Source organism: Zootoca vivipara, chromosome 2, assembly GCF_963506605.1.
Source record: "Zootoca vivipara chromosome 2, rZooViv1.1, whole genome shotgun sequence".
Lineage (NCBI taxonomy): Eukaryota > Metazoa > Chordata > Lepidosauria > Squamata > Lacertidae > Zootoca > Zootoca vivipara.
The window spans coordinates 47,833,742-47,852,109 of NC_083277.1; the positions used below are offsets into that span (position 1 = coordinate 47,833,742).

At 40.8% G+C, this 18,368-nt stretch overlaps 1 protein-coding gene across 2 annotated transcripts in view; it reads right to left on the reverse strand.

Annotated features, from left to right (window-relative positions):
- Window positions 1-18,368, reverse strand: part of PPARG (peroxisome proliferator activated receptor gamma) — a 65,158-nt gene that overhangs the window by 16,628 nt on the left and 30,162 nt on the right. For both annotated transcript variants that reach the window (XM_035106226.2, XM_060271469.1), the window contains exons 2-5: window positions 8,886-9,116; window positions 8,014-8,183; window positions 6,548-6,686; window positions 1,091-1,290 (exon numbers count right to left, since the gene is read on the reverse strand). In XM_035106226.2, the coding sequence (XP_034962117.1) occupies window positions 1,091-1,290; window positions 6,548-6,686; window positions 8,014-8,183; window positions 8,886-9,108 (732 nt within the window). In that variant the 5' untranslated portion in view covers window positions 9,109-9,116. The remainder of the gene's footprint in view (window positions 1-1,090; window positions 1,291-6,547; window positions 6,687-8,013; window positions 8,184-8,885; window positions 9,117-18,368) is intronic.

Below are 18,368 nucleotides of genomic sequence, written 5' to 3' on the forward strand. Positions count from 1 at the left end.
ATTGTGTCATTGATCGTATTGGTTATACTTGCATAAATTCAAAGTTCGGTTGGGGTGAATGCTCCTTAAGCAATATACTTCCTTAAGCAATAGGCAAACTTGGCCCTCCAGACTACAACTCCCATCATCCCTAGCTAACAGGATCAGTGGTCAGGGATGATGGGAGTTTTAATCCCAAAACATCTGGAGGGCCGAGTTTGCCTATGCCTGTTTTAGATGATGCACCAATGCAGGGCAGTGAGCATTATCTTAGAAAAGGTGTGTGTGCGAGAGAAGGGAGAATATGCATCTAGTTTTAAGACAGTGCTTGGCACTTGCAGTTTTACAAAGCACTTGCAGTAAGAAATAACAAGACCTCCATGAGAGGATAATTTTAATGATGGATGAAGCTCCAGAGGTAGAAAGGCCTGTGCTCTTCTTTTAAGTCGAGACAAGAGTGAAGCCTGTTGCAGGCCGGAGCCTTGAGTACCCCACTGGAACAAACACAGCGCCTCAGATCGCAAATGGAGCGGTCCTTTTAGAGATTTTTCTCAGTAAAATAAAACCTCTCTTGTGAGGAAAAAGAAATACATGAGCTGATTCAAGGTGCACAATTCGAAAAAGAATAAATGTTGGATTTTAGTATAAAGTATATGCAAAAGTCTGGCGGCAATACCAGCATGAATCACAAGGAAGGAAGGCTAGGAATGGATCTTTAGGGGCCTGGTCTGCATAGGCAGCAGACCAGTATTACAGCATAATCTCTACTGTATTACAGCATCATCTTCTCTACTGGATAGCCCTGATGGATTAATGTGGGAGATAACCTATGGAAAACAGGGTGACGGAACAGGAGGAAATGGGGCTCAACAAGTCCAAAAAGGTTATGCTGACCTTCGCATTCTTGTACTGCATTCAAATATTTTATTGGGTTATTTAAATAATGTTTACTTATCCTATCTAAAAACATTTCCTGTGTTTCATAGCTTGAAATATGTAATTGCCAAATGCAGGAGGCTTTAAAAACAAACTACTGTAACATAAAATACTGATCCGTTAGTATGGTAAATCATTTGCCCGAAAAAGAGAATAGGAAGCAGAGAGAACTAACCGATTTGTCTGTTGCCTTTCCTGTCAAGATTGCCCTTGCCTTGGCTTTGGTTAGCGGGAAGGATTTTATGTATGAATCATACAGGAGCTTGGCAAGGGCCCGCAGGTCAGCAGACTCGGGATTTAGCTGGTCGATATCACTTGAAATCTCCGCCAAGAGCTTCTCCTTCTCAGCCTGTGGCATTCTCCCAAACCTGATAGCTGAAGAAAGGAGAGCAGGGAAAGGCAAATATTACAACAGGAATGAAGGGCAGCTAACATGCAATTGTAAAAACTCTTTGCAAATTCTATTTGTATAGGCAAAGTCTTCTTCTACAGCTTTTCAAGATGGATTTTTTTTTAAAAAAATGGGAAAAGTGCATTTTAAAAATGGAAACATATTGATAAACCCATAAAATGTGCGGGCCATGATAGGCTTCATAGACCAGTTCCTGAGAGCATCTGGGCTTGGCAACCTGAGATCACAAGCTTGCAACAAGTTGTGCAGTTATAAGGAAAATTTAGAGGTATTTTGTTCATTCGACTAGAAGCCTGAATAGAGAAGCTCCAATTCATTTCAAGGGCATGTGCTTTCGGCAGGTGACTGGTGTTGCCAGCGCCTCATGATTAGGCTGGCCTTCATCAGAGCTGTCAAACATCAATACATCAGTACCAATAAACAAATTTAAGCCTCTCTGAATCTTAAGCGTCTCTGAAAATAAATCTCTTGAAATAAAGGAGGGAAAAGTGGGAGGAGGAATTGTGGTCAGGCTGTGGGAGTATGCTAGATTAGACATTTGATAAATGAGGTGTCAACCATTATCTCCCTATACACTCAAAGTCGGCTCTTCACCTCTGAAGCACTACCACTGCAAGGAGGTCTTAGTGCTCCAGAAGCAGTGAGGAATAGTTAACGTGGTGCTACTTTGCAATGTTTTGCAGTTTCAGCTGTATGTATTCTATGTATCTTGAAGAGCTGTGTGCTTCCCTTCCTAAAAGTGGCGACAGTATTATTTACAGTCTTCATTTCTACCCCACATTTCCATGTACTTAGGCTTTATAGCCCTTAATAGAGCAGGCAACTGACAATCCCTGTGTTCCTAAGCTGCCCTGCTGTGTTTGCCTGCAATAAACTCACAGTAAAGCACATTACACCCTTAACAATCTGAGAATTTCCTAGGTAAGTGCTATAAACCTCAAGTTGCATTGTGTCATGTGGCTTCCCTTCTCAAGTCATAGAAAGCAACTGTAGATGATGGACAGGATGTGATAGCTGATGGAAAATCCAGACAATCAGGCTATCACCCTAAAATGGCAAGTTCTCGTATGAAAAAATATGGTCAGGTTAAAATTATGTTGTTGTATTCAACAATATATTGAGGTTCGTTAGGAATATGAATAAGAGCTTTGGCACAGTTGAGATGAAAATTTGTTAGAACTTTCCCGTTGTTTATAAATAGTCATGAATATAATTTATTTTAGCAGTTTCAATGCTACGCTATTTCTGAACACCCAGTGGAATTTATACGTTAATCCAGGCTTCCTCAACCTTGGCCCTCCAGATGTTTTGAGACTACAATTCCCATCATCCCTGACCACTGGTCCTGCTAGCTACGGATCATAGGAGTTGTAGACCAAAAACATCTGGAGGGCCGAGGTTGAGGAAGCCTGAGTTAATCCATACAAATGTAGGAAAGTCTGATCTTTTATTATTTTATCATTCTGCTAACTATGTGTGATGTTGTGGTCAGATCTTGCATTGAAAATCTGAGGTAGCACATTTATCAGTATCCTTGCAACTCCGAATAGTGAAGTCACAAACAATTTACACAGTGTTTGTTCTTCCTAGCAAAAACATACAATAAATGGGAATCATGTGAGGAAAAAGTTAACCTGTTGGATAGCTAGCTAGCAAGAAATGGGAGGAGTATTTATCACTGAGGGTGGCATTTGGTATTACAAAAGGCACAGGCCTGTAGCTGAAAACGGCAATCCATTGTCAAGTACTGTACTTTCCCTTTTCGTGTAACATAAAACTTACTCCAGTATTATTATACTGTGCTTCTTCTTGTCCTTTGACAGCAGCAGCTAAAGTTCTGGTGTAGGGACAAGGATAAGGAAGCCTACGACAGTGTTTGCATGTCACAGTAATAGTACTTAAAAGTTTACTATGAATGCACAGAAGGCTCCCGCTTTGTTCTTGCCCTCTAGCAAACAAGTGAAACACATCATAATCCCTGTTATATACAAACAAGAGATCACAGTTTCTTGTACTGATAATAAACTACCATGCTGAGCCAAGGTTTGCTCTTGGCTTTCCAGTCATGGCCTGCTCGGAGTGAAACAAACCACAATCCCTGACTCGGACATAACACTAAACCAGGGATTGTGGTTTGTTTTCTCTGCTGGCTAGAGAGGAGGACGAGGAGGAACATAAGAGTGATGTCTCCATGCAAAGTGGGCCACTACAGGGGAGTGGAGACTGGGTAACTTGAAACAGGGTTGCAGATCCTCACAGCAGCCACATGACTTGCTTAACAGCTAGCTTTGTCTGGAGTAATATTATACACCTAGGGTTGTAGTCAACTAAGGATTATTAAGAGTAGACTCATTAAAATTAATTGACCTAAGTTAGAAATGGCCCCTGTTGTCAGTGGGTCTGCCCCGAGTAATAGTTAGATGACTAGTTAAAGGTAAAGGACCCTAAGGCAGTTAGGTCCAGTCAAATTCGACTATGCGGTGCTCATCTCTGCTTTCAGGCTGAAGGACTTGGCGTTTGTCCATAGACAGCTTTTCCGGGTCATGTGGCCAGTATGACAAAACCATTTCTGGCGCAACGGGACACCATGATGGAAACCAGAGCGCATGGAAACTCTGTTTACCTTCCCGCCACAGCAGTACCTATTTATCTATTCACACTGGCATGCTTTTGAATTGCTGACTACCACCCTTAAGCTCTAGTCTACCCTGACAGTCAATATACTGATCAGGATGGGCTTGTGTTGGCAGTTGTGGTGAGCTGTGAATTCAGCAGCTACATGTCTGTCTCCTTTGGTTCAATGATACATGGGTGTAGGCAGCAGAAGGAGGGCAGGCATTAGACTAAACTTCACCAGACGGTAGAACAATGACAATGACAATAAATCTGGTTGATGCAGAAAGCTTATCCTATATCCTAGGGAAACATCAGCACCTAGTTCCAACTCACAATGATGAAGAAACAGCCTAGATCTCCAATCCACACTGAAAGACATGGAGCTATAAAACAGCTGCAAGAATTGATGGATCATACCAAGGAGACGGCGATATAAAACTACTGCCAGATCTTTTAAAGAATTGCTTCATTTTTCATTCTGACTCCTAGTATGAAGCATAGGTTTCAACGGGAGTCACTGTAATTTGGTTATATCTTTTAAAAGCTTTTCTTAACAAGAGTGGAAATCTAAGAAGTTCTACAAAAATATTTGTGATGGTTTTTGTCCTTAAAATAAAATAAAAATCATATTTGAGAAAATATTTATCATAATAATTTGTTTGTTGGTATTAGCATACCAAATTAAGATTTCCTTTTGGCGTCAGCAAACTGCATTTTATTATGAGAATAACAAAAACCACACTGACTATATTTTCCCAGTCATGCCTGCAATTCTTTTCTCTTTGAATTACATAAGTCTTTATGTTATGACATTCTATTCCTGTTTTCATCTGGCTTTGCCAAGGAAAGTCTCCAGAATCTTCATTATAATTTCTTCTCTCACGGATTCTGATGTTAGGTATTTTCACATGAATTTATAAAGATAACCTTAAAGTACAGAGAGGATGTATTTTAAACTGTCCTGCGTCAGCACACTAAGTCTTAGCTTGGACCTCACACAACAGTAAAGACTAAGCTATCTAAAACTGTGGTCATTAGGGGCGGGAGTAGAAGACCATCATCTTTCCAGATGTTGTCAGTCTCCAACTCCCATCAACCTCAGCTAACTAGGCCAATGGTCAGCGATGATGAGAGTTGTAGTTCAGCAGCATCTGGAAGACCATGTGTTGCCCACTGTGGGAACAGAAGATTTTCAACGTATAATCGTGGGGGTGGAGGCAGAGAAGGTGCTCAAGTCCTTTCCTACCCACCACTTTTCTACAACTCCCCAAATCAATTTTTCTTCCACAGACTTCCATACTCAAATTTACAGCTATATATGATAGAATTTGAGGCACTGATGACAAATAGTCCACTGCTCATGTAGTGTGTATGTATGTATGTGTATATGTATGTATGTATATATATATTAGTATTATATTATATATATTAGTATTATATCCAAATGTGTGGTACCTGTGTGTCCATTTTATTTTAGTAACCTCTATATTCCATGCGGGGACGCAGGTGGCCCTGTGGGTTAAACCACAGAGCCTAGGGCTTGCCGATCAGAAGGTCAGTGGTTCGAATCCCTGCGACGGGGTGAGCTCCCGTTGCTCAGTCCCAGCTCCTGCCAACCTAGCAGTTCGAAAGCATGTCAATACCCAGCGAGAAGGTAAACGGTGTTTCCGTGTGCTGCTCTGGTTTGCCAGAAGCGTCTTTGTCATGCTGGCCACATGACCTGGAAGCTGTACGCTGGCTCCCTCGGCATATAGAGCGAAATGACCTCTGCAACTCCAGAGTCGGTCACGACTGGACCTAATGATCAGGGGTCTCCTTTACCTTTTATATTCCATGTATTAGATTGGAAACAGAAGGATACAGCTTATTTCTAAATGTATGCCTGAGATACCATGATGCAATAACAACAGAAAACAGCAGTAGTGATGGGAACTTAAAGAATGATAAATATTGCTTGTGTACAACAGACACGGCACATAAATAACAGTTAGCATATCCCTGACAAATGCAGATCTCAACCAGCTGTTTGGCTTGGTGAGCATGTTTCTTCTTCTTTCTGGGAGGAACTTTGTGCTTGGGCTGCTGTGTGAAGTAGCACTTAATGGTCCTGCTTCAGTTTTTGTGATTGCTGGGTTTCAAACAGAGCTCCAGCAACCACAGTGGGAGTGTATCCTAGCAGCAACACTTCACATCATGCTCTTCCCTACTCAAAGCTCTATCTGTGGGGTTACATAGAAACTATTTCCCTATGTGAGCTGGCCCTTGGGCTCTCTTTATTTTCAGCCATACACCTAAGTTTGTACACGTAGCTTGTGGGTACTTCTGGATTCATTACTGTTGCTTGAGGCTCAAATGTCTTCAATGGTGTGTGAAGTGCCTTCCATCAGCTTCAGCTGTTATACCCCTATCTGGACAGGGATAACCTAACTTCTTCTGTCTATGTTCTGGCAACCTCTAGGTTAGATTACTGCAGTGTGTTTTACATGGGGCTGCCTTTGAAGATGGTTTGGAAACTGCAGGTGACACAACTTGTCTATACATCAAAATATGTCATAATGCCAAACTACTGGAAGAAGAAGAAGAAGACGAAAGCAATATCCTCACCATTATGTGACATTCCAACTGCAAGGCATTTCTGGAATCTGCAGTACTGACATTTATTTCTGCTTTTCTTATGAATGCGACAGTTGAGATCACACCGATCATAGATTAACTTTAGCCGGATTGTTCTGCGAAAGAAACCCTTCAAAGGGCATGAAGGAATGGGGAGAAAATATTAGTTATAAGGAGTCTTCCATTGCTTCCTGCCTTGTGTGTAAAAATGAACATCTATCCATTTATTCTAGAGATACCTGTGCCACAAGATGTAAGGGGAAATTATTCACATTACAAACAACAACCCATTGCTCAGAGGTTCAAACAGAAGAGTGCAGTATTTAATAAAATATATTTACTTAAAACAAGGTCTTCTTGGTTTCAATGAATGTTACCATCAGTTTTTGTTTCTTCTGGGGAGATGCAGGGGTATTCATACCCCTAAACATTTTGTGAATCTAAGTTTGGCCTCATTGAAGGGCAGTATTTCAATATGAATAGGAAAATGAGAGTACCCCTAAACATTTTTTAAAGCACTGATTACCATCACAAGCATGCAGGCTTGGAGGTAGCTATGATTAACACAACTACAAATTACAAACTTGTTACATGTAGGATAGTAGAAAAATATTGACTTTAGGTGTAACAATTGTTTATTTTATTGATTGTAACTTTGCAAAAATAATATCCTAAATAGTAATTTGGAGAAACAAGTTGGGTTAAAGTATACCTTTTTTTAAAAAAATAATTACAGTGTTGTTTTAAAGAAATGCATTTCTGTAATTTGAAAGACTATGTATGACAAAAAAATGTTATAGCTTGAACAGTTTTGGACGTCTTGTGAGATGTGTGATTTCTGTTTATCTGGCGGGCCTTGACTGTATGAGAGACACTCTCCTATTTCTGTTGACCTCCAACCTGAAGATGCGTTTTGTCTCCTTAGAATATTACGATTCAGCTTCCATTTCAACTAGAAATGGAAGTCATTTCTAGTTGAAATCAGCTTAGAACAGAATAAAACACGTGAAAGTTCCATGTCCTGTTCACTCATCAGAAGCTGTGTGCTCATAGCTGCCAAGTTATCCCTTTTTTAAAGGGATTTTCCCTTATGCTGAATAGGCTTCCTCGCGAGAAAAGGGAAAACTTGGCAGCTATGTGTGTGCTCTCGCATCTCAGATCATGGCAAAGGAATAAATGTTTTGAAATGATAGAAATAGGGTAGCCAGAATCAATAGAGGACAGGACTTCTGTGCCTTTAATTGCCCTGCTCTTTTTTGAGTCTGGAAACCTTAAAGAGAAACCAGCAGACCCTTTGCTTGGAAATTAAACAAAGGGTCTGCTGGTTTCTTTTTAAGTTTCCAGACTCAGAAGAGAGCAGGGCAATTAAAGGCACAGAAGTCCTGTCCTCTATTGAGTCTGGCAACCCTAGATAGAAAACTTTTTAAAAGGGACGAATTTTACTGAAGACTGCCTACCTTGCAGCCTTCACATGCATGCACTCCGTAATGGAATCCTGACGCTTTGTCTCCGCAAACCCTGCATTCAATAGCCATTAGAGAATTGGAGGTCTCTTCATGAGGTTTATTGTACATCTGCACTTTTTCTGAGAAGTATGGCGGAGATGGAGGCTCCATCTTGATTTCATCTGAACAAGAGAAAGAGTTTTAAAGATGAATTAACTGTAATCTTGAAGTGCTTGTTAACATAGGCAAAACTGGCAACAGTTACAATTAGCAATCAATAAATTAAATGTACCTATGAATCAGCCACATCTAGCAAAGGGCTATTGAGAAGGTATTAGGTCAACAGCCTGAACTATGAGCTGGGAATGTGTGGGGCAAATATCATTTCAGTCATTAACTCAGTGGCGTGCCTTGGACAAACCATTGGCCAGGTCAGGTATCATAACCAAATCATGGTTTCGCCCTCAGACTCACACACCCATTTCTTCCTCTATCTTCTCCTCTCCACTCCGATTGTAAACATCTTGGCTGACAATTTGTACAGCCTAGATGTTACAACAAAGAATAGCTTCAGTAATCATAGTTTGCTGTGACAGGCAACCTGGAAAAAAATTAATTGCCACAAATCATAGTTGGCCTCTAAACCAGAACTATCTCATTCAAACAGTGGTTTCAACTGAGGTAAACATACAAGGTTGTAGGCCTGCTCAGAATAAAGACATCCTAGTTATATACATTTATATAAAAATGTAAATAGACTATATACTATGTTTGGTTTAAACAAAAGGGGAGAGCTTTATGTTTCAGATGCACTATTGAAAATGAAAGATCCATAAACCCTTCCCAATGGCTAAAAACAACCAAACATTTAAAATCTGACGTACTTTGGCATTCTTGAAACTTCACGTCATATTTATAATCAACAGCCATCTGGTCAGTTCTTGTGAGAGGAGGAAGGTCTTCATAATGTTGTGAAGAAAGGCTTGAAAAATCAACTGTAGTGAAAGGCTTTATATCGAAGGAATGCGAGTGCTCATCCATCCCAGAGAAGTCTACTGGGCTAATTCCAAAGTTCATGGGCCAAAACGGCATTTCTGTATCAACCATTGTAAACCCTGAAACAAAAGAGAGATGAATGAGTGGGTTTTTTGGGGGGGTGGGACTATATCAATATATAGTTCCTTAATTAAACATGGCCAACATAAGATCAATGTAGTGGGAAAACAGTAGTGGTAAAAAGCAGATGGGCAAAATGGATGCACGGAAGGTAGGGATGGATGGATATATCAATTTCAGTTTCTAATGTTTTCAGTTTTAAAGTCCAGGTCTCCACATTTGCATATCAGAAGTACCATTGGTATTCATCAGTGAATTTCTACTAATATACACATATTGGTATGTAGGTTTGCCTAACATATACATTTCTGCAAAGCAATTTCCTCTAATATAGTACATTAGAATAATAGGATCATAGAGTTGGAAGGGATCCTGAGGATCATCTAGTCCAACCCGCTTGAGATTATTTTCAGTAATATATAGATTTTGATGCATACTTTACTCTAGCATATGCATTTTTGTTGACGTTACTTGATAGGCGATCTGTATTGCAAAATTTGAAGACGTGCAAATTTCAAAGGATGGTTGTTTTCCAGTTTGCATATTGCTTCAGAAAGTGTGGATTAATTAGGTCCCCTTTTAAATGCAAACATAATTAAATTTCTTCTCCACCCCTAACAGATAAATAGATGAAATCAAAATAGAAAGTTCATGTTCCAAAGAGAGATACTTTGGGACACACACACACACACACACTCACAACAGATGACCATGCCAGATGTGTAATGGCTTTTGAAACAACCCAGTTTACCACGCAGCTTGGGTAAGAGAGCACTGTTTAAGAAACGAGTCGAAAGCATACATGGGACATAATAAGCAGTTGTTCTTTGGATCCCAGCCAACATTTGTGCCCTGAACATTGCCAATCCACAGCTAACCAAAAACAGAGAACATAGCAAGGCCAAAACGCAACTTCGGTTTTTGGAAGCTCAAAAAGTAAGAGGCATAGAAACCCTGAGGGAAACTTGCTGCATTGAATAAAATGTGAGTATCTGAGTGATATATTGCTGTTCTTTAAAAACAAAATGTACTTTTGCAAAAAGTCCATGCCTCAAAATAGGGCTGGTTAGGAGAACTTATTTTTATTATCTCTGGTTTTTATTCTGACTTGGATGGTTTTAATTTATCTGCTGTATAATCTCTTTTTTCCCTCTGGTAGCAGGGCTGGAAATCCCCCTTCCCCTGCCTGCCTGACAGTGATGAGGCACCTCATCAGAGAATACCATGCTGGGCTAGATGAGCAAATACTCTGACTCAGTATAAGTCTGCCTCATATGTTTCACTTATGGCATGAGAGAAGACCCATATTTTTTTCTAGCCATCTAGCAAAAGAATCTCCAAATATGACGCAGTAAATCTGGAACAATACCAAACCTTGATGAAAAATAAAATAAAATAATCATGGTATTGCAAAAGGAAATGGTTACACTGCATCCTACTTAATAATAATAAAAGCAAGCATTTATATAGTACAGGTGTGGAGAAACCTTGGTCCTCCAGAAGCTTCTGAACTATTGCAATTCAGATACATCAGGAGGCTCAACAGTTCCCCACACCTGATATTTCAAGCATATTTATCACACAACCATTACCATCTCTATTTAGACATAAGTCCTACTGAATTCATTGGGGCTTACTTCCACATCAGTGGGGTTAGAATGGCAGCCTAGGTACCTCTTCTCAGGAACGCTTACAAGAAGTCGGCAATGTAGTCCAGAATTAATATGTAACACTGAAAAGGGTACAGGCTGAGACCACCTAGATGGTTTTCTGAACATACACACTTTACCGCTGCAATACCATTATCATTATTAAATGTATATAATTCCCTTCATCAAAAGATCTCCGGGCGGTTTACAGAATAAAATGCAAGATAAAACACAAGTAAATAATTAAACCAAAACAACAAAACAATAACACCCCACTCCCCACAGACACATTTAAAAGGCTGCAGAATATTAATCAGCCTAGTTGAAGAGGAACGTTTTTGCCTGGCGCCTAAAAATATGAAGACACCAGGCGAACCTCTCTGGCAGGGGTGCCAACTTGAATAAAATATCAGGGGACCCAGGCAAGCCCCACCTCACGTAATCGATCACACAAACCAATTGAATGCCAATGCCCATCAACATCTGGAGCCCGCCCCCTCAATTATTTTATTGGGGGGGGGCAAAGGGACCTCAACCCATAGGAGTTGGGTCCTATGCTCCCTGGGGTTGTGGTGGTAGTTTCCCCCTCCCATATAGGCCACTGCTTAAATCAGGCACCCCCAAACTTGGGCGCTCCAGATGTTTTGGACTACAATTCCCATCTTCCCCCGACCACTGTTCCTCTTAGCTAGGGATCATGGGAGTTGTAGGCCAAAACATCTGGAGGGCCACAGTTTGGGGGCGCCTGGCTTAAATCAAACAACCTATCCATACCTGGTGCCTTCCAGATGCTGCTGTCAGCCACAGCTATCATGGATAATGTCTGGAGGGCACCAGATTGGGGAAAGCTGAATTAGAACCACAAAATACCCAAGGTTAGAACTAATCTTGTAAAAAAAGAGTAAAAGAAGTAAAAAAGAGAGAGGCTTACTTAGCTTGGGTATTTCATTTGAACTTGGGACCTGTTGGCATGTGTGGACTTTACACCTTTATGTAATAAAAACCTGTCTGGTTCTGTTTACTTTGAACCAGCTAACAGCACTATGTCTTTTTCTAAGCAGCTTTTGGCGAGAAAGACAGCAATATTTTATCATATAACGTTCTAAGAATAAGGAGGAGAGGCTTGTGTCAACTTTTAACTTCCTCTGTGACATACGCAAACATTTCACAGTAGCTGGTGCCACTGCTAAGGCAGCAGATGTCCTCTGTGACCCGGGTGAGTCTGGGCATGCCTTTAAGTTTGCAATCCTAAGCATACGACTTTGGAAATAAACTCCCCTGAAACCAATGGGATTTTCTTCTGAGTAAACATGTCTAGGAGAAAGTTGGAAAAATACTGTTGTTTTGCTTTTAAAAAGCGATTACAACACACTTAATTCGGGTAAAAGTACTGAACGTATAAGTCAGGCAAACTTGTCCCTCCAGATGTTTTGGGACTACAACTCCCATCACCCCTAGCTAACAGGACCAGTGATCTGGGATGATGGGAATTGTAGTCTCAAAAACATCTGGTGGTCAGGTGTTTGCTTGAAGTAGGACATTTATGGAATCTTAAGGTAGGATATTCATTCATTCATTCACCCATAAGCATTTCTAAACTGCTTAATCACACAAAGGAGGAATCAGTGCAAGAGCCCTTCTTTGCCTGTAACTCTACTTCACTGGGAGCGCGTTGGTGGGTGGAACCATTGCTGCTGGCCCCCCAGACCTCAATCAGTTCAAAATATAGCTACTGTCTAAAATTAATTGTTGACTGGGACTTTAAGCTATAGGTTTAACATTCTCAGACCACAATCTCAGTAACAAACAATTATCTGTGATGATGGAGGGAAAGCATTCTGGACCACCACATCCTTTTGGCCAAGTTTCAAGTATTCAGTGAGAAAATTCTGTCCGATACCAAAATTATGGCCAAAGGTTTGCAGCCTCCTTGTGCCAGAAAATGCAATGAACTAGAAATGAGTACAGCTAGTCAAGTACTCCGGTGCCATTAAACAAGGTGGCATTATGGCGCAGCAGGTAGCTACAATGGTGCAAATGAACTAGGGTGTCAATAATACAGACGCATATCAGAAAAAAAATCTGGAAATTATCTAGAAATAAAATTAGAATGTGTATTTATTTAAAATGCATATTATACTTGGATCGTGGGCTGTATCATAATGGGATCATCTAGGTGCCTGCAGCAATTATATGACTAGAAATTATTGCAAGTAATTTACTGAGCACAGCATTATATCAAAATAAAAAGGAACACCTTGTTCTTTTAAAACACTGCAGGCTTTATTCAGCAATGCACTAAAAGCAACAGTTATTATGCTTGCTAATCATCCCAAAGCCTGTATGGAAATAGATGAAGGAACATCAAAACTAGTAGCTGGCTAGATAAAATGTAACAAATGATTAACACAATGTAGAAATGGAGACTTAACTGGAGAGATAGATAATGGGTGTGAAAAACAAATTTCTCTGGAAATGCTTCAGGCACCTTGTTCTCTAAAAATTAGATGACACCCAAGATTTTTAAACAATTATTTGGCTCCATGCAGGGTTAGAACTTAATAATAATAATAATAATAATAATAATAATAATAATACCAGCTCCTGAAATTGCAGTCCTGATTTCTAATAATCTGAAGGGTCTTCCCCCCCCCCTCCAACTGCCAAAGGGTAATAGAAATTGTCTTGCAAAAGTATTCAGTCACTGAATGTACAGAGACAGCTTAAGATGAGCACGCAACGTAAAACTGCCATAAACCACTTAGAGGTTTTATAAACAGCTTACAATCAATTTTCCTACATTCAAACGGTATGTAAATGCTCTTAAATAAGTGAAGAATGAAGAAAAATAGATAGTAAACAACAAAATTCTTAGTGGTTTATAGGGATGAACATTGCAACAGAGAAGCAGTTAAAAGTGTTCTATAGGAACAATTAATATTTGTCTGGCAAATAGAAGGGGAAGAAATGGAGGCAGTGAGAGATTTTACTTTCTTGGGTTCCATGATCCCTGCAAATGGTGACAGCAGTCATGAAATTAAAATACGCCTGCTTCTTGGGAAAAAAGCAATGACAAACCTAGACAGCATCTTAAAAAGCAGAGACATCACCTTGCTGACTAAGGCCCGTATAGTTAAAGCTATAGTTTTCCCAGTAGTGATGATGTATGGAAGTGAGAGCTGGACCATAAAGAAGGCTGATCACCGAAGAATTGATGTTTTTGAATTATGGTGCTGGAGGAGACTCTTGAGAGTCCCATGGACTGCAACAAACCTATCCATTCTGAAGGAAATCAGTCCTGAGTGCTCACTGGAAGGACAGATCCTGAAGCTGAGGCTCCAATACTTTGGCCACCTCATAAGAAGAGAAGACTCCCTGGAAAAAGACCCTGATGTTGGGAAACACTGAGGGCACAAGGAGAAGGGGACGACAGAGGACGAGATGGCTGGACAATGTTCTCGAAGCTACGAACATGAGTTCGACCAAACTGCGGGAGGCAGTGGAAGACAGGAGTGCCTGGCGTGCTCTGGTCCATGGGGTCACAAAGAATCAGACATGACTAAATGACTAAACAATAACAATATTTCACACATACACAAAAACCTAATGAAGATATTTGATATTTGCTTGGATGAGTTGCCAGCTTCCATCCCCAGTGTTGTTTCTAACATTATAGTTTACAGTGGTCCCTAGACTTACAAACTTAATCCGTTCCGAATGCACATTCGTAGGTCGGAAAGTTTGGAAGTCGAAACGCGGTTTCCCATAGGAAAAAAAAATATTTGGAAAAATCCATGTCAAAAAACTGCATGTAAAAAATCGTAAGTCGAGGAAACTGCATTTAAAGCTGCCAACGGTTTCTGTTCGGATGTAGAAAAATTCGTAAGCGTGCACCATTTGTCCCGTTCGTAAGTCGAAACCTACGGATGTCGAGTAATTCGTAAGTCGAGGGACCACTGTACATAGAATTTCTAGTGTCCTGAAAAGTAGGATTAGGATCAGGGCATATTGGCCATGAACTTTTAAAGTTCTTTCACCATGAGCTTTAGGAGGGGGAAAAGACACACTTTCCCAACAGTTTGCATTGTGATGTCTATATATTTGTTGTGTATTAGCCTGGGAAAAGGGTGATTTATAAATGTTTTAAATAAATAAAAGAATCATGTCTAAGAGATTACCATGGCACCAACCTGTCTCCCCCCTGCCCTGCTCAATCCCTGTTCACAAATTACCCTATAAACCATGCTTACTCTCTGTTAACCTGAATGGCTTGCTGCACTGCATTCTAGACATTTCCTACCTACAAACAGATGAAAATATTGTCTCTAGACCTGTTACAAAGAAGCAGTCACAACATCCTGATATAATACTTGTTTTTTTACAAAACCAGTAAAGGCAAAGTTACAAAAAAGCAAATTCCTAGAGATACAGCCAGGCAAAAGGAGAGAGAAAATAATAAGGGTATATTGATTTTATGTTGATTTTTATTATGACAATGACACACAAACTGTATTTTTAACCATTTGATCAGCACCAGGAAGGCCTTGGTGACATAAGGTGTAGCCCTGGGGATGGTGAATCGGGAGAGAGGCTAAGGCTGGCTTTCTGCTTCACATCTGTGCTAGCTGCAGGCCAGTACTGTGCTAGTTTCCATTTTGTAGTGCTAGCAGCAGACAGCCTATGTACATATCTACCCTTACACACAGCAGGCCAATAGCATGCTGCAAATATATTTACTATCTTCGTAGACTCAAAATTCATATAGTAAAGTGAATACCATGTTATAGTAATGTATATATCATTTAATTGTCATTTGGCCAGAATATAGAATATATGTATGTATGTATGTATGTATGTATGTATGTATGTATGTATGTATAAATCAGCTTGGAAAACTGGGCATTGCATACTCCTTTAAGTTCCACCCAGCTAGCATGGACCATTATGTATGTATAGTCTGCCTTGTGCCGTGTTGTTGTTTAAGTCTGGTCAACCGCTATGCTCCTGTTTTGCACTCTTTCTTCCTGACTGTCTTCCTATCCATTGCTGTTTTGCTGTGCTGCTGCAGAGTCAGCAGAGGGAGCAAAACCAGTGAACTCAGAGCACACCTGACCCCATTCAGTTATGCCCTTAAACATCATCAAAGTTCACTGAAGATCAAATTGCAGGTAGTAATCAAAATTAACAGTGTAAAGGTGACAAGTGAGTTTTAATGTTTTTTTGCAGTACTTCCTTCATCTTAATTATAATAGATTCATATGACACAACTCATGTGGGTGTATATAGTTCTGCAGATCTCCACCATGTTTACCTGGAAGAAAGTCCCATTGATTGATTTATGCTTCACCCTGAGACCTTGACATTAAAAGCATAGCCTATATCAATCAGTAGGCTTAGCATTCCACTGCAAGTCCCAGACTGCAATCTTCAGCCATCCTCTTATCTGTTGTACTTTTGAAGTACAAGTAGCGATGAGCCATATGTAGCATAGTGCCTTTTCTGCGTTAGTTGGCTAAATATTCCCCACCCCCCTCTATCAACTTGACATTGCATTCTGAAAACCTTGTCCTGGAACTGGGTGTTAGTGAGTGCATGTTTATCTATTTTGGACTAAATAATTGTTCTGTTTCTCCAACAGCCCTGGGCCTGTACAGGACTGGTGGGTTGTGTTTGGCTTGATGGGTCACACTCACAAATTAAGGATGCTTGACCTAAAGAATTGGCAAAACACTATTTACTAAAAATATTTTTGGGGGAAGAAACAGCACATGGATTTTTAATCTGCCAGTTTCATTAATAACTCATTAACAGCGTGGGAAGGACCATCGTGCAGTAGTAGAGCACACAGTTTAACTGCATATAGTAGTGGCCGGCAGAGTACAGCTTCGTGATGTGGAGGTCGTTGCTGATAACCAAGAGGGGTGAAGTGGCAGGGAGGTTGGTGTGGTGTGGGCACAGTGGCAGAGCCAATCCAATGCGCCTACACTGAGACAACCCCCTTTCCCTTACCCTCTCTCTTGGTTGCTGGCATCATATGCTTACCTTCCAAGTCCCGGACTGCAGAATCCGGGACCGGCAGCCGTGTGACACCGGAAGTTGCGTTGACGTAACTTCCGGTGTCACTTTGCCCTTCTGTGGGCACCAAAAATGGCCGCCACCGGCTTTGAAAGTCACTTGTACGCATGTCAGGAAGTATGTCGACGCAACTTCCGGTGTCGCTCTGCCCATCTATGGGCACCAAAAATGGCCGCCGCCAACACCGGAAGTCGCGTCTGTGCACTTCCGGACATGCGTAGATGCGACTTTTGAAGCCGGCAGCGGCCATTTTGGGTGCCCATAGAAGGGCAAATCATAAAGAAAAAAAATGGCTGCCGGCAGGAGAAAATAACTGAGAAAAAAGGGAGACGAAGTGATACGGCGGACCACCGGGAAAAGGTAAGTAAAAACGGGGGTTTCCCGGGGAAAACGGGGTACTTGGCAGCTATGCATATGTAAAAAAGAAACACCACTTTCTTGGGTTGATAACCTACTGACCTTTATCTTGTCTGACCACAACTTCAGTTTCTTAGCCATAATTCAGCCCATGACCAACTCCAAGCACATTTTTAGCACTTTGAAAGTTACATGTGCCCCCAATAGAAAGAAGAGAGGGAGAGGGTATCCTTTACAGATCAAAATATCCAGCTCATCCTGTCCATTACCTGGCATTGATCATCCACCACAGGAACCAAACAGAAGGGAGGTTGAAATGTGCCTACATGATTGTCCAAAAACATTTGGAGAACAGTCTCCACCAGTTCAGAGGCCTCACAATAGCCTCCTTTCACCACTGGAAGATACAGGTTGAAGCCATGAAAAGCTATTTTGCCCAGCAAAGTGGAGAAACAAATCAGAGACCACTGATGCTCCTTTAAAGTCTAATGTATCCTTTGTTCATAGCTGCCAAGTTTTCCCTTTTCTCGCGAGGAAGCCTATTCAGCATAAGGGAATTTCCCTTAAAAAAAGGGATAACTTGGCAGCTATGCCTTTGTTTTGGGAAAGCCTAGGATTCGAGTTCCTTACTTTTGAAGTTCTGACCAGGCCCCAGGCTGGACCAGATCAGATGACCAACTATGGGAATATTGCAGCAATCGACCCTAAACTGACTGCATACCATCCAAATGATAATGTCCTGTTTTTCAGCTCCTCGGCAACCTCACAGACAATTTAAGAGGAAAATTTGTCCCGGAATTTGCATATTGCAAAGATAAGTGCAAGATTTCCCAGATAAGCGCAAGATTTGCCAGTCAGGTCATTCAAGTCCTAACTAGTACTCCCTACACACAGCCAACACATTCGTTTACTTTTGAAATAGATGGAGGTCTTTCTTTTCTTTGCTGTCAACATGGAAATCTCATTTCAGCCAAGGTATGTTTATATATACCGGTGTGTGTGTGTGTGTGTGTGTGTGTGTGTGTGTGTGTGTGTGTGTATTCTCTCTCTCTCTCTTTAAAAGGAAACATAGCAAGAACATATTATTTTGATCTGACCAGCTGCATTATCACAGAAGTTAACCACGTGTGAGACAGAACTGAATCAGTAAAAGAAGCTTCTTGGTCAGAG